Source organism: Rana temporaria, chromosome 3 (genome assembly GCF_905171775.1).
Source record: "Rana temporaria chromosome 3, aRanTem1.1, whole genome shotgun sequence".
In the NCBI taxonomy this organism is placed as follows: Eukaryota; Metazoa; Chordata; class Amphibia; order Anura; family Ranidae; genus Rana; species Rana temporaria.
This window is the reverse complement of record NC_053491.1, coordinates 96,786,962-96,805,993: the sequence shown is the minus strand read 5'-3', so window position 1 is coordinate 96,805,993 and position 19,032 is coordinate 96,786,962. Positions and strand designations below refer to the sequence as shown.

At 42.2% G+C, this 19,032-nt stretch overlaps 1 protein-coding gene across 2 annotated transcripts in view; it reads left to right on the top strand.

Annotated features, from left to right (window-relative positions):
- Positions 1–19,032, top strand: part of ARIH1 (ariadne RBR E3 ubiquitin protein ligase 1) — an 83,841-nt gene that overhangs the window by 56,666 nt on the left and 8,143 nt on the right. For both annotated transcript variants that reach the window (XM_040343031.1, XM_040343032.1), the window contains 7 exons: positions 496–562; positions 4,152–4,258; positions 7,982–8,024; positions 10,283–10,354; positions 12,086–12,216; positions 17,055–17,112; positions 18,495–18,755. In XM_040343031.1, the coding sequence (XP_040198965.1) occupies positions 496–562; positions 4,152–4,258; positions 7,982–8,024; positions 10,283–10,354; positions 12,086–12,216; positions 17,055–17,112; positions 18,495–18,755 (739 nt within the window). The remainder of the gene's footprint in view (positions 1–495; positions 563–4,151; positions 4,259–7,981; positions 8,025–10,282; positions 10,355–12,085; positions 12,217–17,054; positions 17,113–18,494; positions 18,756–19,032) is intronic.

The following is a 19,032-nucleotide window of genomic DNA, read 5'->3' as shown; positions in this document are numbered from 1 at the left end:
TCGCGCCTACATATGTAAACGGCGTCCAGACCACACATGAGGTTATCGCCACGAACGTGTCAGAACACAATAACCCAGTAGTTGACAGTGTGTCTTTTTTTTTGGTCAACCCAGCAAAAGTCAAATGGTGTGTTCCAGGCTTAAGGGAACCCAAGATGCTTACCAGTACTACTTGCTGCCCTGTAAACCACCTTGTGTGCCACTCCCCACCCCTGCCCCATATCCAGTATTAAATACCCTCAAGCCATACCCCTCATTTTTAAAAGGTACCCTCCTTTGACCTTTTCTTTCCTTACTGTCCACTGCCTTGCTCTGCACTACAACCTTGATCATCTTGGTTGGTACTTGGTGTACAGTGCACATGTATGTTTTGGCTAGGATATGATCATTATTGACACAGCATTTTGCAGGAGCTGCAATGAGTGTGAAACATATCCTGCACTTTGTGTGGTTGGTACTAATTTTGTCTGGCACTTTTTTTGTTTTTTTTAACAGGCGTCTGATCACAGATTCAAAGGTGAAATTAAAGTATCAACATTTAATAACTAATAGCTTTGTGGAGGTAAGTCCTTCTCTACAGAACAACACAGGCATAAAATACTATACTGCTTTATGAAATCTGTAATATTACTATCCGGCCAAACAAGAATTTCCTTGTCCTGGTGGATCACTACACCAGCTATAACCGTGGCAAAATGTTTCCTTCCTTACAACTGATACAGTTCTTAAAACAGGTGCAAGTCTCTTGGGCTGTTAGTCTCCCAGTCCTTGAAAGTTCAGGGAACATGATCAATAGAGGAAAACAAACCCCCCATCAATATCTTGAGCTCAGAGCAGTATGGTTGTCCCTTCAGCACTGTTAAATTCACCCCCTCCCCCCATTCTAAAGGGAGTCCCCAATTTGGATGCAGTGAGACAATGCCACCACAGTGGCATATATCAAGTGGGAACAAGCAGCCTGGCTGCCTTCAAGAAAACAAACCAGATTCTCTTAAAGTGGAGGTTCACCCGAAAAGTTAATTTTTAACCTTAGATTGATGCTCCTTTTGTTAAGGGGAATCGGGTAGTTTTTTTTTAAATCGAAGCCGTACTTACCGTTTTAGAGATGCATCTTCTCCGCCGCTTCCGGGTATGGGCTGCGGAACTGGGCATTCCTACTTGATTGACAGGCTTCCGACGGTCGCATCTATCACGTCACGATTTTCCGAAAGTAGCCGAACGTCGGTGCGCAGGCGCCGTATAGAGCCGCACCGGCGTTCGGCTTCTTTCGGCTACTCATGACGCGATAGATGCGACCGTCGGAAGCCTGTCAATCAAGTAGGAACGCCCAGTCCCGAAGACCATACCCGGAAGCGGCAAAGAAGATGCATCTCTAAAACGGTAAGTACGGCTTCGATTTAAAAAAAACTACCTGATTCCCCTTGACAAAATGAGCATCAATCTAAGGTTAAACATTTTTTTCGGGTGAACTCCCGCTTTAAGGACAGAAACTCGCTATCCAGCAATTTCTGCATTTCACTTTCTAGGAGTGGACAAATAGCAGGCGGATTATCTCCTTCCCCACCACACTTGGACCAAGGGGAATTGTCTCCATCCAGAGGAGTTTAATCTAATATGCCAAAGGTGGACTACAGATTTGGACAACCTTGCCTCCTGCCTCCATATACAACAAGCTTACCTCTATTTGTTGACAGAATGCATGATCCTCTAGCTCTGGTCTCAGTTCAGCCTAATTGATGTCTTCCCTCGCTTCATTTCTGCCTCGCCTGCACCACAAAGGAGAGCAAAAATTGTGATTCTACTTGCCTTGAACTGGCCCTGAAGGTGCTGGTACAAGAACTTACTTCGACATCTAACAGATGATCCCTGGCCTCTTCATAACAGGCTAGATCTGCTGTCACAAGGCCCTCTATTCCACCCTGCTTCACAGTCCTTAGCTATAGGCATTTTTTGTGTTAGGCCCTTCTTGCAGCACCCTGTTCTTTCCTTTGGTTCATGCTGCCTTGCAAACGCCACCCTTTGATCCCATCAGGGATATTCTCTTGGAGATTTGTGCCAGCAAGGTAGCCTTTTTGGTAGCCATCACATCTCTCAGATGTGGCTCTGAACTGTCTGCCCTTTCCTGTACAGAAAAAACAGGGAGGGGGAGGCGCTGACCTGAGTGTAGTATTAAATTGATGACTACTAGGATAAGATTAAAAACTCTTACAAGAATCCTTTCCAGCTGTCTCTGGAACAGTGGTGGGACCTGCAGAGCCATGTAGAATGCCAGGACTGCACTTTACTTTGATGACCATTCATCTTCTATCATCTTGTAGGTGTTTTTAATCGTATTAAAGTCGACATTTTAATACTACACTCAGGTTGGCAGCGCCTCCCCCCTCCCTGTTTTTCCTTGCATGACTTGCAGAGTTTTGGACACACTCTGGAAAAGAAAGGGGTTTTAAGGGCTAATAAGGAAGGCCGCGCCATCCTTTAACCACCCAACCTATGGATACATCACCATCCAGCTAATACAACTTTCCTCAAACTTCGCCACCCGAGACCATGTGTTATACCCGAGACCATCCTTTCTTTCAAAGGTGGGTTCAGCATTCATCTTAACAAAGGCATTGTTCTGCCACCTTGTGCTTTGCTCCTAAGCATGCCAATGAATTCTCTCCACATTGCTTGAATGGGGTCAGAGCTATTTGTCTAACTAAAAGCTACTTCTTCCATTGGACAAACTGATTCCCTGTTATTTTCTTCGGGACCTTGCAAGGGGCACCCTGATTTAAAATCCATCCTTGCAGGGGGCATAAGGAACTTGATTGCAAGAGTCTAGGTTCTTAAACAAAAAACACCTCCTGCACTGTTGTACACTCATTCTACCAGTACTGTGTAGGCATATCCTAAGCCTAAGGCACCAAGTCCCTCTGTTGCCCAACTGTGTAAGGTCTCTACGTTCTAAAAGTTTTAGAAGCTGGCTGTCCAATCTTTTGCTGATGCAGCTTTGAGCTGCAATGTTCTTTGCAGCAACCCGCTGAACTTGGGTCCTTGGCACCTGTTTTTTGAGCTGGTTGACACTGTTCCATTTGCCTAATTGTGCCCCACATTTTGTATTCTTGGGGACATACCATGGTGTATGCATAAATTGCCTGTGTTCTGTACTGCATGATTAAGTTGAATGGAATTTTTAACTTGCTTGTTAATTTGATATCTTGGAATACAGCACAGGCCCACCCTTTTGTAACTGCATTTCTTGCTACAAAACTGAGGACTTGTGCAGTAGTGTAGGGTTATAGGGGAGGTGTGTCCTTGAAAGCTTTTGAGTGCCCAATCACCTGAAGGTGCAGGGCTATAATCCATGGTGTATGAATAGGTTGCCTGTGTCCTGTACTTTAAGATATGAACTTTACAGGTAAATCTAAATTCCTTTTTAATAGTACGCTATGAAACGCATGGAAATCGCACAGGAACCGCACTGCATTCCTGTTCACATGTCGTTCAGTGTGGTGGGATTTGTGCCCATTTATTTGGGCTCAAATCGCACTACATACAATCATGCAGCAATTTGGAATTGCACTGCAACCAGATCGCATATTGGCTTTGTACCATGCGATACAGTGTCGGAAAATGCATCTGCGTTTGGGGTGTCGTTAACATTGCGCTGTCGCCTGCTGCAGATCAGAAAAGGCAGTGCGATTGAATGCGGTGCAGGAAGTGTGCTTTTTTTTTTTTTTTTTCCACGTGTTCTCCAAGAGCACAAAGAAAACCAATTGTTCTCTGTGCCCTGTTCACACTACAACACTGGTATTGTGTGCTGATTCTTTTTGTGCCGGAATCTGCAACATGTTTAACTCGCTGAAACGCAAATGAAAACTGATGTAAACTTGTGTGATGGTGATCTGACGATGGTGCTTCAGATCTATTTAAGAAACAAATGCTGGGGCAGGGTGATTTGATGTTTTCAGGAAGCTATGTACAGAGGACTTTAAACTCGTCCTACCAGCTACGCTGTGTCTGCATTGCATAGAGAAATACGTAGATCCAGGGATGTCACTGGTTCTAAAATAATGTCGCCTTGTCAGTTTTTTTTTTTGTTTTGTTTTTTGTGATTGAGCATATGAACGTCTCCCTTATTTTTAACCCCCTTTTTTTTTACCGTGCAGTGTAATAGACTTTTGAAGTGGTGTCCTGCTCCAGACTGCCATCACGTTGTTAAAGTTCAATATCCTGATGCCAAACCTGTACGTTGCAAATGTGGCCGTCAGTTCTGGTGAGTTAATTGTGAAAGAGCTGAGACTTGTGGTGAATGCATAGGGGTATGCCTAATGTATTTGTAGTGTGAAAACAAAAATGAGTGAAACAAAAAAAAAATACAAATTATGCTACAAGGAATGTTGGTTTGCAAAGCACGTTAAAGACGCAATTTAAACAATTATGCAGTACACCTCTTCAATACATTAACATTTCCCCATGTCTGTACCTTTAACACTGGTGTCAGGTTCTCTATAAGGCCTTATTCACACATGTTAAAACATCCCTCATGTGGAATCCTACAGCAAGTTTACTGCGAATAGACTGGGCACAGATTGTGGGATAGAACACCAGGGATCCTGGTCGCAGGATACCCGGAAGCAACAACAGGTGTTTACTCATCTCTTGCCACGCTCCATCCTGACTCCATGGGTAGTTCCAGACACCCAGGAGGAGCAGGTGAGCCCAGGACCACGTAGAAGCATGTAGAAGTGATCAAGTGGCTTTGCAGCCACCCTAATCCTTGCGTCGGCAGCAACAGCAAAGGCGTTAAGGAACATGCAGGTATAGAAAAAAAAAAATTCAGCCCCTGCTATTGTCTCTTGCTAAAACAATTCAACCATTTCCACTCAAATACCAATTATTCTGTAGTCCATGATCAGAATCGGGAGCGCTAAATGGCATCTTTGAAATTAAACGGTAAGTGTGCAGAAAATATAGAACCACTCTGAATTTCCGATGAGATCAAACTGTTTTTTTTTTTTTTCACTTATTAAACAGAACAAACAATTTGCTTCCAATGGTATACACTGTATAGTAAATACCATTGCTCAAATGAGAGAAGAAAAAAAAAAAAAAATTTAAAACCCTGTTCACATCTGAGCGTATTGGAATAGCACAATTCTGTCGTTTTCTGGAACATGCTAAAGTGCTAGTCGTCGTAAATGGCATTCAAAACATGGTAAAAAAAAAACAGAAGTTTTGCCACGCAACAAAATGCCCAAAAATGTGGCCACAATTTTTCTTTTATATATATTTTTGAGTTTTTTTGGAGGGTAGGCAGCGCAAACAAATAGGCTGCTGTACTGTACATGTTGCGTCAAAAACAAGCGCAAGAAACGTGTCCTGCATCACTCGGGTGTGAAGGCAGCTTCAGGCCTCATACACACGATAGGATCGCCAGAGGACAACGGTCTGAAGGACCGTTTTCATCAGTCCAAACCGATCGTGTGTAGGCCCCATAGGTTATTTAACCTTCGGTCAAAAAAATGAGAACTTGCTTTAAAATTTAACCGATGGCCGCCTAACCGATGGGTCAAAACCGATCGTTAGTATGCAAAAGCATCAGTTAAAAACCTGCGCATGCTTGGAAGCATTGAACTTCGTTTTTTTCAGCACGTCGTTGTGTTTTACGTCACCGCGTTCTGACACGATTGATTTTTTAACTGATGGTGTGTAGGCGTGACGGATCATCAGTCGGCTTCTTCGGACCGTTCTCTTTGGATGGACTGATCGTGTGTACGAGGCTTTAGTGTTTACATATAAATGAATTACAGATATACAGTAAGTCACTTAAAGCGGGGGTTCACCGCTAAAATGCTGTTTTTACCCTTAGATTGATGCTCGTTGTGTCTAGGGGAATCGGCTAGTTGTTTTAAAATCGAACCTGTACTTACCTTTTTAGAGAGCGATCTTCTCCGCCACTTCCGGGTATGGGCTGCGGGACTGGGCGTTCCTTCTTGATTGACAGTCTTCCGACAGGCTTCCGACGGTCGCATCCATTGCGTCACGATTTTCCGAAAGTAGCCGAACGTCGGTGCGCAGGCGCAGAATAGAGCCGCACCAACGTTCGGCTTCTTTTGGCTACTCGTGACGCGATGGATGCGACCGTCGGAAGCTTGTCGAAAGACTGTCAATCAAGAAGGAACGCCCAGTCCCGAAGACCCATACCCGGAAGTGGCGGAGAAGATCGCCCTCTACAATGGTAAGTACTGCTCGGGTTTTAAAACAACAACCCGATTCCCCTAGACACAACGAGCATCAATCTAAGGGAATCGAAGTTAAAAAAAACATTTGTGGGAGAACTCCCGCTTTAAGTTTGTTACCAACAAAAAGACGGATCGATTATGAAGTTTGTTGCATATTTTGTAGAATTCATTAGTTACTAGGCTGTTTTAAAACACTGGCTATTTATCGTTGTGTATATATATATTTTTATAAATGTGTCTCTGGCATAATACATTTTGGCCCACTTTTAAACCTTAATATTTAATGTTGTAAGACCTTCCTTATGAGGTTAAACATTAACATAAAATGAATGTTGACTAGTGTAAGTAAGCAGTAACGGCAGGTTTTGAAATACTTTCTTGAAGAAAATGCTGCTCCAGGCTTCTTTCACCTCTGCTTACCTAACCAAAAGCCCACAAAGACTGTTATAACTTGTAGAGAACTGAGTTAAAGCGGATCTCTGCCAAAAAATATCAAAAGCTGCAGCTGCTGACTTTTAATATTAGGACACTTGCCTGTCCTGGAGTCCAGCGCCGTCGGCAGCAGAGGACGAGTGAACGCTCGTCACTCTGCTGGCTGCCCGCAGACTGTGGCCAGAAGTGGGTGCAAATACCTGTCTTTAGACAGGCATCTGCACCCCCCTCCCCCTGAAAGGTGTCAAATGTGACACCGGAGGGGGAGACGGTTCTGATGAGCGGAAGTTCCACTTTAGGGTGGAGCTCCGCTTTAAGAATTGCAATTAAGAAATGTTCCCACTAGTGCAACTTCAAAGTTATACAATTTAGAGTGTGACTTTAATCCAACTTTACACATTCTGGATCAAGGTTGCATCAAAGTAGCACTGGCACCTTTTTAAAGTTGCTGCGACTTTAAGTCGCACAGATTTTAAATGGGTGCCTTTTGAAATCAATGAACTGAGACTTGGCATACGACTTTGTCCAAAGTCCCACTAGTGGGTACAAGCCTTTCAATAAGCACAGATTTGATATTGGTGGTTTTCTTTTAAATTGTTATCCAGAAATATGCAAAATAGGTAAAATGGCAAATCTAGTTGGTAGGATCACTCTACCGCTCTCTTTTTGTAAGCTATTCAGCTTCTTTTGTCAGCTTCTCTACATGAATCGCTTATAAAGTCTGACTGGAGCTAAACACCTTTGGAATGTAAAATGTTTGAATATATGTGTTTCAAGTATGCGTTCAGCCATTTCCAGCGTTCACACTATAATTAGTAGTAACATTGGTAGTCCTCAGTACATAGGTAAAGAGACAGTACAACGTTTTGCACACCCAATCAAAAGGCTCACAGATGTGTGCAGTGAAGGATAGGTTCGCTAAATAAATCCAGAACACGCCCTCACAATTAAAATGGAACAATGTTCAGCTGTCTATGCAGCAATTGCAGTCAAGTAGTGCAGACTTCTGGGTCATATGCAGTGACTGGCTGGAACCAAAGGTGCATGTCTCCTTTTCTCAAGCATCACAATGGTGGTTTCCTGGTAGATGGAAGACACTGCAGTCCAGTAGTGTGGCCTTTCGGGTCTGGTCTATGCATCTGTTTTTTTGTAACCACAAATTTTCAAATAATTGATATAACAAAATGAATGTATTGAGGAACTATATTAAATAAAAAAAGTAAAGCTGGAATTGGGATGCCATTAATGAATGGTTATAACTGGTGTTGACTTTTTAGTGTTTTCCCCTTGAAAAATCCAAATTTTTGTTTGTATTGTTACAGCTTCAATTGTGGAGAGAATTGGCATGACCCGGTTAAATGTAAGGTAGGTTTGTGTAAGGTTTATGAAATGTTTTTTTTTTTTTTTGCATAAATCCAAAGAAAGGTGTTGCACTCATTCAAGTTCTGTAAATACAGTAGCATGCTTTAGGCAGAGCTGAAGTAGAATTGGCTGTATTTTTAAAAAGGAGGCCAGAGCTTCATCTGCTGGCACATCCATATTAGGAAAATGGTGGAACTGAAGGGAGCTCTAAAATCTTATAGCTGGATTCATAAAGACCGCCGCATCTTTAAGGCGGCGTAGCGTATCGTGTTTATGCTACGCCGCCTTAAGTTAGATAGGCAAGTACTGTATTCACAAAGTACTTGCCTCCTAACTTACGGCAGCGTAAATGTGGCCGGAGTAAGCGCGCGCCTAATTCAAATTAGGCTGAGGGGGCGTGTTTTATGTCAATGGAGGGTGACCTGACGTGATTGATGCGCCGTCCGTGTACATATCCCAGTGTGCATTGCGGCAAAGTTACGCCGCAAGGACGTATTGGTTTCGACGTGGACGTAAATTGCGTCCAGCCCTATTCACGGACAACTTGCGCAAACAACGTAAAATTTTCACATTTCGCCGCGGAAACGACGGCCATACGTAACATTACTAGTCCAGCTATTAGATGGATTAACTTTACGCCTGAAAATGCCTTGCTTAAACGGCGTATCTTTACTTCGACAGCCGCACGTACGTTCGTGAATAGGCTTATCTACTGATTTACATATTCTACGCCGACCTCAATGGAAGTGCCACCTAGCGGCCAGCCTAAATATTGCACCCTAAGATACGACAGCGCAGGCCGTCGTATCTTAGCTAGGTTTACGTGTATCTCAGTTTGAGAATACACTTAAACTTAGGATGGAGCAGATTCCGAGTTAGGTCGGCGTATCTACTGATACGCCGGCCTAACTCTTTCTGAATCTAGCTATTAGTCTATTTGACACATTAACATCTAGTGTGTCTTGACACATAAACCTACTGGGACACCTTAAAACCACTACTCTGCCTGATGTTCTTTCACGCTCCCCGAAGACAGCCGGAGTAGGTCTCGGTTCTTCACGGCGCCTGCGCACAGGCTATGCGCAGGCGCCGTGAATAGCCAAGCCTATTTCGGCTATTTCCGGAGAAGCGTGACGTGCCAGGGCCGGCCGTCAATCACCTTCTCTCACCATAGGAACGCCCATTCCCCGGAATCTTCAATGAGCCATAGCACAGTGAGTACGGGGATAAAAAATGTAAGACCGGCATACCGTAGCTCGCGCTACGATGCCGAATGTAATGGTCTAATAAAAAAAAACATTTTTTTTTTTTTTAACAGGGTGAACCCCCGCTTTAACAATGTCAAGGGAGGAATCTTCTCTCCACTGTTGAGTGTTGTATTCAGACAGCTACAACATTCATGGCTGCCTAAATACCGGAACAGTGATTGCATCTCATTTTCAACCCAGTTCAGTCCTTTATGGACTTACAGTATATCAAACTAGGTGGTGCTTGATGGCCACCCACAGCTTAAATTTTGGCCAGTTAAGTATGAATCAACTGAAATTTGCGTCATCTGTGTGAACCTTTTTATTTCCCTGGCTCCTCATTCCCTTAAAGTGAAACTTTATGTACAAAACAAAAATGGCCAAACAGGATTTTTAATGCAGAAGAGACATGCTTTGTTTCTCCCGCATTAAAATGACACAATGCCTGTCAACCCCTGTACAGGGAGTTTCACGTGCATGCACAGGAGTGACATTAGATCAGCCTGACCAATGAAAGCGGCCAGTACTCAATACCCAGCTGATAGAAGCCAGCGGAGAGCTCCAGGACACTACATCGCTGGAGACGAGGTGAGTATAGTTCCACATTAGTGTTACAGATGCCATGACAAAACCATAAGGGTCAGTCCACACCAGAACGTGGTGTGGGAAAAGTGTGTTCTGTGCGCGTTTCCCACAGTGTTCAAGACTCGCTGCCTTTGCAATCTGCTGCAGATTTCAATACACTGTTGCATATTGCTAACACAGTGCATTTGTGGGCACCAGACTTTTTGGTGCATTTTTGTGCTTTCATGTGCGATTTGGAGCCCAGACAAATGCAGGGCAACAATTCTGGTGTGAACCAGCCCTGGCACAGGAAGGGTTACTTACCGAGTGAGTAAATTGTATTGATAGCTATACAATAAAAGTGGGTGATAATTCATCCAGTAGCTACTGGTAAATTAGAATACGTGACTAAAGAAGTGTGTTTTTTTTTTTTTTTTTTTCCTTCGACAGTGGCTTAAAAAATGGATCAAAAAGTGTGATGATGACAGTGAGACATCAAACTGGATTGCAGCTAATACAAAGGTAGGACCCTCACATTTTCTTCCTGCCTATTATTTTTTACATTATGGGTTACATAAAGTTTATACAAACATGGATTAATGTTTTGGTACCCTTCTATGAAAAAAGAACCCACAATAATTTTCTGAAACTACTTCAACCTGAACAAAGTAATTGCCATTTATTGGTTTATTCTGTGCTTAGTAAAAATCAGACTTTGCATTTTTGTTTCAATAGAATTGCATAAACAAGTGAAAGTAGACTCTACAAAAATGATAGGACCCTTATCCTAATGGTTGAATCGAGATCGCAATCTTTTCGCGATTAATCGCGCAGCTCTAGTGTTTATAGAAGGCAACTTCAGAATAGCTAACTCGGACGTGGCTATCACCATCATTGTCTCTGGAGGGAGTGCAGACTAGTGGATATAAGATAGATTGATCTTAGAGAGTCCAGTCTATTTTCCTCTGCGGAACCACAACAGTTCTTAGTTGTCCTAGCCAATATATAGCTTGATTTACTCAGTTCAGAAACAGAAAATCCAAGGCACTCATGCTGAACGATCTGGATTTTTTCTTTCTGCACTGAGTGACTTAAAGTGGGGGTTCACCCCAAAGAATTTTTTTTAAATGACATCTAGCAGAGCCAGCATACTGTACATATCTTTATATCCTGATGTTGTCCAGGGCTTCCGGGTTCCGATGACTGCAGGACTGTGCGTTCCTATCCTTCCGATCGATGATTGACGGCTTGTGAAACAGGTGACCTGTCGCACAACGTCCGTCACCAGATGTCGGGAAATACCCGAGCTGCGAGTCGGCACTATACGGCACCTGCACAGTCGGCTCTACACGGCGGGAGCAGGCGCCGTATAGTGCCGACTCGCAGCTCGGCTATTTCTGGAAATCTGGTGACGCACGATGTGCGACAGGTCACTTGTTTCACAAGCCGTCAATCATCGATCGGAAGGATAGGAACGCCCAGTCCCGCAGTCATTGGAACCCTGAGGATGGGATAGGAACGCCCAGTCCCGGAGACATCAGAACGCGGAAGCCCTGGACAAAATCAGGATATAAAGGTAAGTACAGAGAGAAGAAAAAAATGACATGCCGAAATGTAATGTCCTTACTATGCTGGCTCTAATGGTAAAAAAATCTTTTTTAGGGTGAACCTCCACTTTAAGCACTTCGGAATAGTCCAGTGTTTTTGTTTTTAGCCATGCTTTGGATGCTTTTAGCTTTGTGTTTTGGGTCCCATGACTGAGAAAAAGCTTTGTGAACATGGGGACAGTACTTTTTACAGGTGTTTTTTTTTTTTTTTTTATGGTTTTAAGATTTTGTTGTACCCTATAACGGAGGAAGCAACGGGCTCCAATGCATAACTGAGCTTCCTCCATGTTGGTGTTTTCTTTGAAAAACTTATTTTCCATCTGATCTAGTGCTAAGTGGGCTTTATTTCCATCTCCTCTGTTCAAAGGCCATTCTCCCAGAAGTATTGTGGCTTGTCTATATGCATTCTAGAAAATTCCAGTCTGGCATGTTTGTTTTGCTTTGAATCCTGTATTGCTCAAAAAGTGAGGGATGCAGGTGTGCATAATATAATTGCTTTTATTTAAATCACCTTTCAGGAGAAATAGAGTATCGTTTCAATGAGCTGTTAGGGTAGCAACAAATTTGTCCATGTCTGTATATGAAGAAAGTTGGTTGTGTTTTATTATATTGTTTATAAATCTTCTGTCAACTTGCATTCTCCCAGGAATGTCCCAAATGTCATGTGACCATAGAGAAAGATGGAGGCTGCAATCACATGGTATGCCGGAACCAAAACTGCAAGGCAGAATTTTGCTGGGTGTGCCTGGGTCCTTGGGAGCCCCATGGATCCGCTTGGTAAGGGGGAACAGATGCAATGTATTTGCCTGAATTGATGTTTAATGAGCTTGGTGTCAAAAGTATAGGTAAAACATGTAAAAGTAAAAAAAATATATATCTTTTTTTATTGTCTGAGGTACACAGCTTTATGGTAATTAGCAGCCTATGGTTATTCCTCCCCCTTGCAAGAGGAATCACTAACATGTTACGCCTGTATTTAGGGTGTGATATTTTACTATGCAGCAGGCCCCCCTCACCCAAGTGAAAACGGGCACACAGGTGTGTCATTCAGTCAAAGGAATCTGTGGGGAAAAAGTCCTGTCTACTATCGTGGCTTTTATTCAAACTGGATTACAGGCCCAAAGTAGGACTACACCCCCACTGGGATTTAAAGGCACTTAATGCCTTTGTGTGTGTCCTCAAAACATTGAATCTATTTGCTTATTGCCTTTCCTCGTCTAAGGACTTGTAGGCATCAATTGACATAGAGGATCCGTGTTTACACATTTCAAGGTCATCTTCACTTTATTAAAAACTTGTATATTAATAAATCTGCACTTAGTGTGAACTAATATATACAGAGTAAAAATAAGTGATAAACAATCCACAAAGTGATAAAATATAAAAAAAACAGTCAGTGTTAAATACAAGCAAGATTGACAAAAAAATGTTCTATAGCTAATGAAAACTTTTGTCTCACTCTAGTGTTATCCCTTCAGTGTTGCCATCACCAGTACACCCTTTCACTGCTTACCAGATTGTTAGACTTCTCGTATCGGGGTACTCACAATCTAAGACAGTGTGTACTCATCTTTATTCAGCAGAGCAGACATGATATAGTCACTGCTAGGCTCCACTACAGAGTTGTTGTTTTTCCCTTTTTATATTGGTTATTTACTAATCTGGCGAAGAAACCTCTTGTAGCATTGAGTCCTGTTGGAGTGTCCTGATACATACTGTACGTGCGCTGTTGGACCCCCTGATACTAGGGCTCTAACCATCTGGTAAGTGGTAAATGTTTACTGGCGCTTAAAGGGTTCCAATGGAGAGAAGCACTGATTTTCATTGACTATTTAAAGTAGAACTTTAGTCAGAAAATTCATTCCTGCTAGATCTCTTCAGGCTGGCCCCTTTTGCAGTTATAGCTATGTAAAACATTAACAAAAATTGTCTATACTGTTTAAAATCTAGTAATACTGTCTCCATAAAAGAAAAAACATACAACACCTTCAAAATATATATTGCTTAAGACAGTGCAGCGCAAAATGATGAATATAAAAATGTCCTCCTTTTAAAAGTCCATAAATCCACATATGATGAACATAAAATGTGCCACTGATGAGGCTGTGCATCCAAACTTTAAGCATGCAAGCATCTGCGTGAGTCCAGCCCGTCCACCAAAGACATCCACAGCGCTCACCTCATAGCTCTGACCCGCAGGTCTACAACATACCTGTAAGTCATTTTGTGCAATAGACACTTGTAAATAAGGAAGACCGCCGTTCTGACAGGGAAGAAGATGGAGATCTTTCCAACCCAATTGGTGTATGGAAATTCATGGTGACTGCCCAAAACGTGTGGAAGCCCATAGAACATCGGATGAAATCAGTCAAATGTTATCTTTAGGCGCTGAGACAATTGTTCCATCTGTATGATGTAGGCTGGTGGGGCACATATCTTCAGTTGGACAGTGTCACATCTGTGACTTATATCAATAATTGGGTGTGTTGCGACACCAGCGGTTGTAGAATTTGTCTTGAGTGAAGCTTCATGTTCCTGTAGTGAACTGGCAGGCAGATTTTTCACAGCAGACATCAGGATCCCTGGGAAGGGTCTCTCCATCACAAAAGTGTTCTGAGACTTATGTCTGCATTAGGGATGTCATGTGTGGATCCTCCAGTATCTAGTTTCAAGAAGCTAGACAAAATTGTCTCCAGCCTGTGGGACCTGACAGTGGATGCATCAGTTGCCCTGGTAGCACTGTGGGCTCTGTATGACCTAATCGCTTCCATTCCTCAACTGAATATACTAGCTTGTATACTTTGAAGGATCGAAAGTGATGGCTTTCCAGCCATTCTCTAAGCTCCAGATTGGCATTGCGGAGTATAGTATGCTAACCTCGTTCATCTGTTAACTGGCATTCAATGGCCTCTATTGGCTTGACCAAATCTGTTCTCCAATCATAAGGACCAATCTTCCCCCCTTCGTTGCAGACTTCAACTGCATGGCTATTAAAAAGCTTGTGAATCTACTTCTCAAAAGATTGTGATGATATCACAAATGAGGTGCTTGTTTTCGCTGATGTGAAGCTGTGGGTATTTCTCCAGATGCCTCTTCAGTGAAATGCGTTTTCCTTTTCCCCAGCTGGGGGTAGAATAACATTTGCCCTATAGCATCATAAAGAGGTCTGGTATGTGCCCTGTCTGTCCTTTTTCAAAGTCTTATTGCTGCTAATTCACAAATTCATTCTTTGCCACAAGGGGTTGCCCATGTTGCTGCCCCTGTTTGGCCATCATGCCAACCATGAGATTTAAAAATAGTGGTGTTGTTGCAAAAACCTCCATTTGAGCCTGTTCAGGATGCTTTCTTAGCACTGCGATCTTGTAAAGGTAGCCTTTCCTGTGGTCATCACTTCGGCTAGAAGGGCCACTGGGTAGTTAACTTTGTCATGTAAAGAGGGTTATTTGTTTTACAAAGAAAAGGTCATTTTGAGAACAAAACCTCCTTTTTGCCTTTCACCTTATTGGGGATATTGTGTTGCCTTCTTTGTATACAACACTGGTTCACCCCAAGATTTCTCTCCATTGTCTGAATGTGTTGAGGACCATCAGGGTTTACCTCTCAACCACTGCTTTTAAGGCAGACACATTCCGTGTTAATTTAGAAGGGTCACTTTCTTTGGACACTGGCTGGCGGAGAGGCTAATGGAGCATGATCTGTGCTTGATTTAGCTTTGAGGTCTCATTAAAGTGAACCTGTCACTGTAAATATGCTATCACACAGGACACAAAGCTCAGTTAAAGATACTTGAGCCCCTATGTACATGCACTTACAAATGTAAATGCTTGCGTCGGGAGAGCCTAAGTACAAAATCGATCGTTGCGCTACCCATGTTGCATTCACCACAAACTTAAATGTGAAAGCAATTATTTTTATTAACATCCTTATTCACTTTTACCTCTAAACTCTTAGAAGTGTTTTGACCCCTTTCACGCTGGGGCTGCATTTGCAGTAAAGCGCTGCTTGTCTTAGCAGAGCTTTTCAGCCGCTAGTGGGCTGATTTTAACCAAAGAAGGGGTTAAAAACTCCAGTGTTGCAGCGAACAGGACGTATATATACATGAGCAGGTCCTTAAGTGGTTAAAGGGGTTGTAAAGCCAGGTGTTTTATCTTAATGCGTTCTATGCATTAACCACTTTAAGCCCAGGCCAATTCTGACACTTCGCTCCTACAAATCATAATTTTTGTTGCTAGAAAATTACATAGAACCTCCAAACAGTATATATGTTTTTTTTTAGCAGAGACCCTAGAGACTACAATGGTGGTCATTGCAACTTTTTTTTATCTTGCATGGTATTTGCGCAGCATCTTTTCAAACCTGTTTTTTTTGGGGGGAAATCAAACAGTTTCGTGCTTTAAAAAAAAGCTAATGTTGTGAAAGGTATTTACTCGGCGTAACTTCATCTAACATGTCTCGCTTTAAAATTGCACACACTGGTGGAATGGTGCCAAACTTTGGTACTTAACCACTTAAGCCCCAGACCATTTTGTTGCTAAATGCCCAGGCCAGGTTTTGCGATTCGGCACTGCGTCGCTTTAAAAAACAATTGCGCGGTCGTGCGACGTGGCTCCCAAACAAAATTGGTGTCCTTTTTTTCCCCACAAATAGAGCTTTCTTTTGGTGGTATATTGATCACCTCTGGTTTTTATTTTTTGCGCTATAAACAAAAATAGAGCGACAATTTTGAAAAAAAATGCAATATTTTTTACTTTTTGCTATAATAAATATCCCCCAAAAACATATATACATTTCCCCCCCCCCCCCCTCAGTTTAGGCCGATACGTATTCTTCTACCTATTTTTATTAACATCCTTATTCACTTTTACCTCTAAACTCTTAGAAGTGTTTTGACCCCTTTCACGCTGGGGCTGCATTTGCAGTAAAGCGCTGCTTGTCTTAGCAGAGCTTTTCAGCCGCTAGTGGGCTGATTTTAACCAAAGAAGGGGTTAAAAACTCCAGTGTTGCAGCGATTCCGAAGCGCTGCTTGGACATTCCAATGGGCAGGGTGTTTTGGGAGCACTAAATACAGCGCATCCAACCCGCCCTAAAGATATTGCTTGCAGGACTTTTCGTAACGTCCCGCAAACGCACTGCCTGAGTGTGAAAAGTCACACTTGAATGAATGGGGGCAGTTTTTAGGCACTTGGCTAATACGCCTGAAAACCGCCCAGTCTGAAAGAGGTCTTAAAGTGTTGCCTGTGAACTCTTTTGGGTTCTGCCGTTTGTTGTCCTTTCATGAGCATTTATAACCTTTGTGAAATTTGCTACAATTACAGAAAAGAACAGTTGATATGCCAAAATATGTTTCTACCTTACTGTTTGATCTGACAAGACCGTGTCTTTTTGAGCTGTAAAATCCTTTGCCTTTGATGTCAGCCCTGCCTACCGGATGTCTAATAGAATACAAAAGACACAACCCTTTTTATTCCCCCTTACCCCCCCAACCCCTCCTTCCCATCTCTAGAACACTTCTTTACTTATGCGCCAGACATTGGGATTTCTGTACATTTTTAGTGTTTACTGACACTGTGACAAAAATATATTCAATACAACACTTGTACTACTTTCATTTACAGGTACAACTGTAATCGCTACAATGAGGATGATGCAAAGGCTGCTCGAGATGCACAAGAGGTGAATATATACAAGGTGCTAGATGTCGTGTTTATTGACACTTCATATTTTTGCCTTGGATGAAAAAATTTATGCCAAATGGAGCCTAAACCCAGTGAATAAATGTTTTTTTTTTTTTATTTTTTTTTTGTCTTTCACTAAAATATAATAATTTGCTGCCTTATACCTTTTGTATCTGGTTTGTTAAAGTGTTTGAAACCCCCCCAAAAAAATTTTGCTTTAAAAAAAAATAAAAAAATAAAATAAACATTTTATACAGCACAGTGCTTGTGCTGTGTAATTTGGCCCCATGTATCCTCTATAAAAATTGTCTGATCCTGCCTGGTTCTGACCTCCCCCCTGTAAACTGAACACTGTGCATCATGGTTGCTGAGCCATAACACTATGGCCAGTTTACATGCTTCCATCATCTGCAGCTCGTGTGTGTGTGTGTGTGTGTGTGTGTGTGTGTGTGTGTGTGTGTGTGTGTGTGTGTGTGTGTCTGTGTCTGCTTCGTCCACTCCACGATCCTCCCCTCCTGCTGGTAAAATAGTGTTCTGTTTTTACGATCCACTCTGGTTGATAATAATGTGCCTTCCTGTATGTCCTTTTATAAAAAAAAAAAGCCAATTTGTATCTTGTATCGGAGCATCTCCTGGTGCCCACATAACTCCTCGGCTCTCTCCTACTCTCTGGCTGATGTCATCTGAGTTCTTGGCCCCTCCTGCTGTATCCCTCAGACAGGGAGAGGAGAGAGCCTAGGAGTCGCGTGAGCGCCGGGAGGCGCTCTTATATAACGTACAAATCATCAGCTTCTTTTTTTTTTTTTTTTTTTTTTTTATCTAACAGAGTGGATTGTAGAGACCTAATAAGTGGCTTTACAGCCACTTTACGGGCCAGTTCACACCAGATGCAGTTCAGTTTTTTGTGCAGCAATACAGTCAGTTCCTGCACCGTAGACTGACTGCACTGGTGTTAATTTAAAGCCATTGGAATACATGGAAAACACTGTGCATGCATTTTTAGTGCAGAAAAAATGCGCACAGAACTGCATCTGGTGTAGACTGGTCCTAAGCGAACATAAATATTCAATCATGTTATTGGAAATCTTAGAAAAGCAATAGACCTAATGTTGCACATTATTGAACTTGGACATGCAATTGTAACTTGACATTTTAGTATTCTAGGCTTTAGTGAAGGAGCTCTTTTGGTAGCAGAAATGCTTTTGAACTGCAGTCACCTTCTACTCATTGTCTTGTGCTGTAGTTCTAAGACTTCTGGCAAAAGGATTGTATATGTCCATTGGTACACTTTGTAAGAATACAATTTACAGATCACACTCTTGCCCAATTTTTGCATACATTTAAGCGATTACTTGTTTTAATTTTTTCTACCCTATGCAGCGTTCCAGAGCAGCGTTACAAAGATACTTATTCTACTGCAATCGCTACATGAACCACATGCAGAGCCTGCGATTTGAGCACAAGCTGTATGCCCAAGTCAAACAGAAAATGGAAGAGATGCAGCAGCACAACATGTCATGGATTGAAGTGCAGTTTCTTAAAAAGGCAGTGGATGTGTTGTGCCAGTGCCGCTCCACACTCATGTATACTTATGTCTTTGCATTCTACCTCAAGAAGAACAACCAGTCAATTATCTTTGAGGTAAGCAGTAGTCCCATTTAACGGACCAGTTGTGAGAAATATCAAGTAGTTTGCTCTAATTTTCTTGTGCAGGTCACTTGCAGAAATAGATATTCTTAAAATGTGACTTAACTTTCACTTTGCTTAGATTCTGACAACTGCATACACATTTACAGGTGAAAATGTTTCACTTCTCAACACATTTTTGTTACACCAATCTTCTGTGTATTTTTAATATGTGGAATATTATAAATTGAACACAGCTTCCCTTCCCCCAATTTGATACTTATTTCAAATC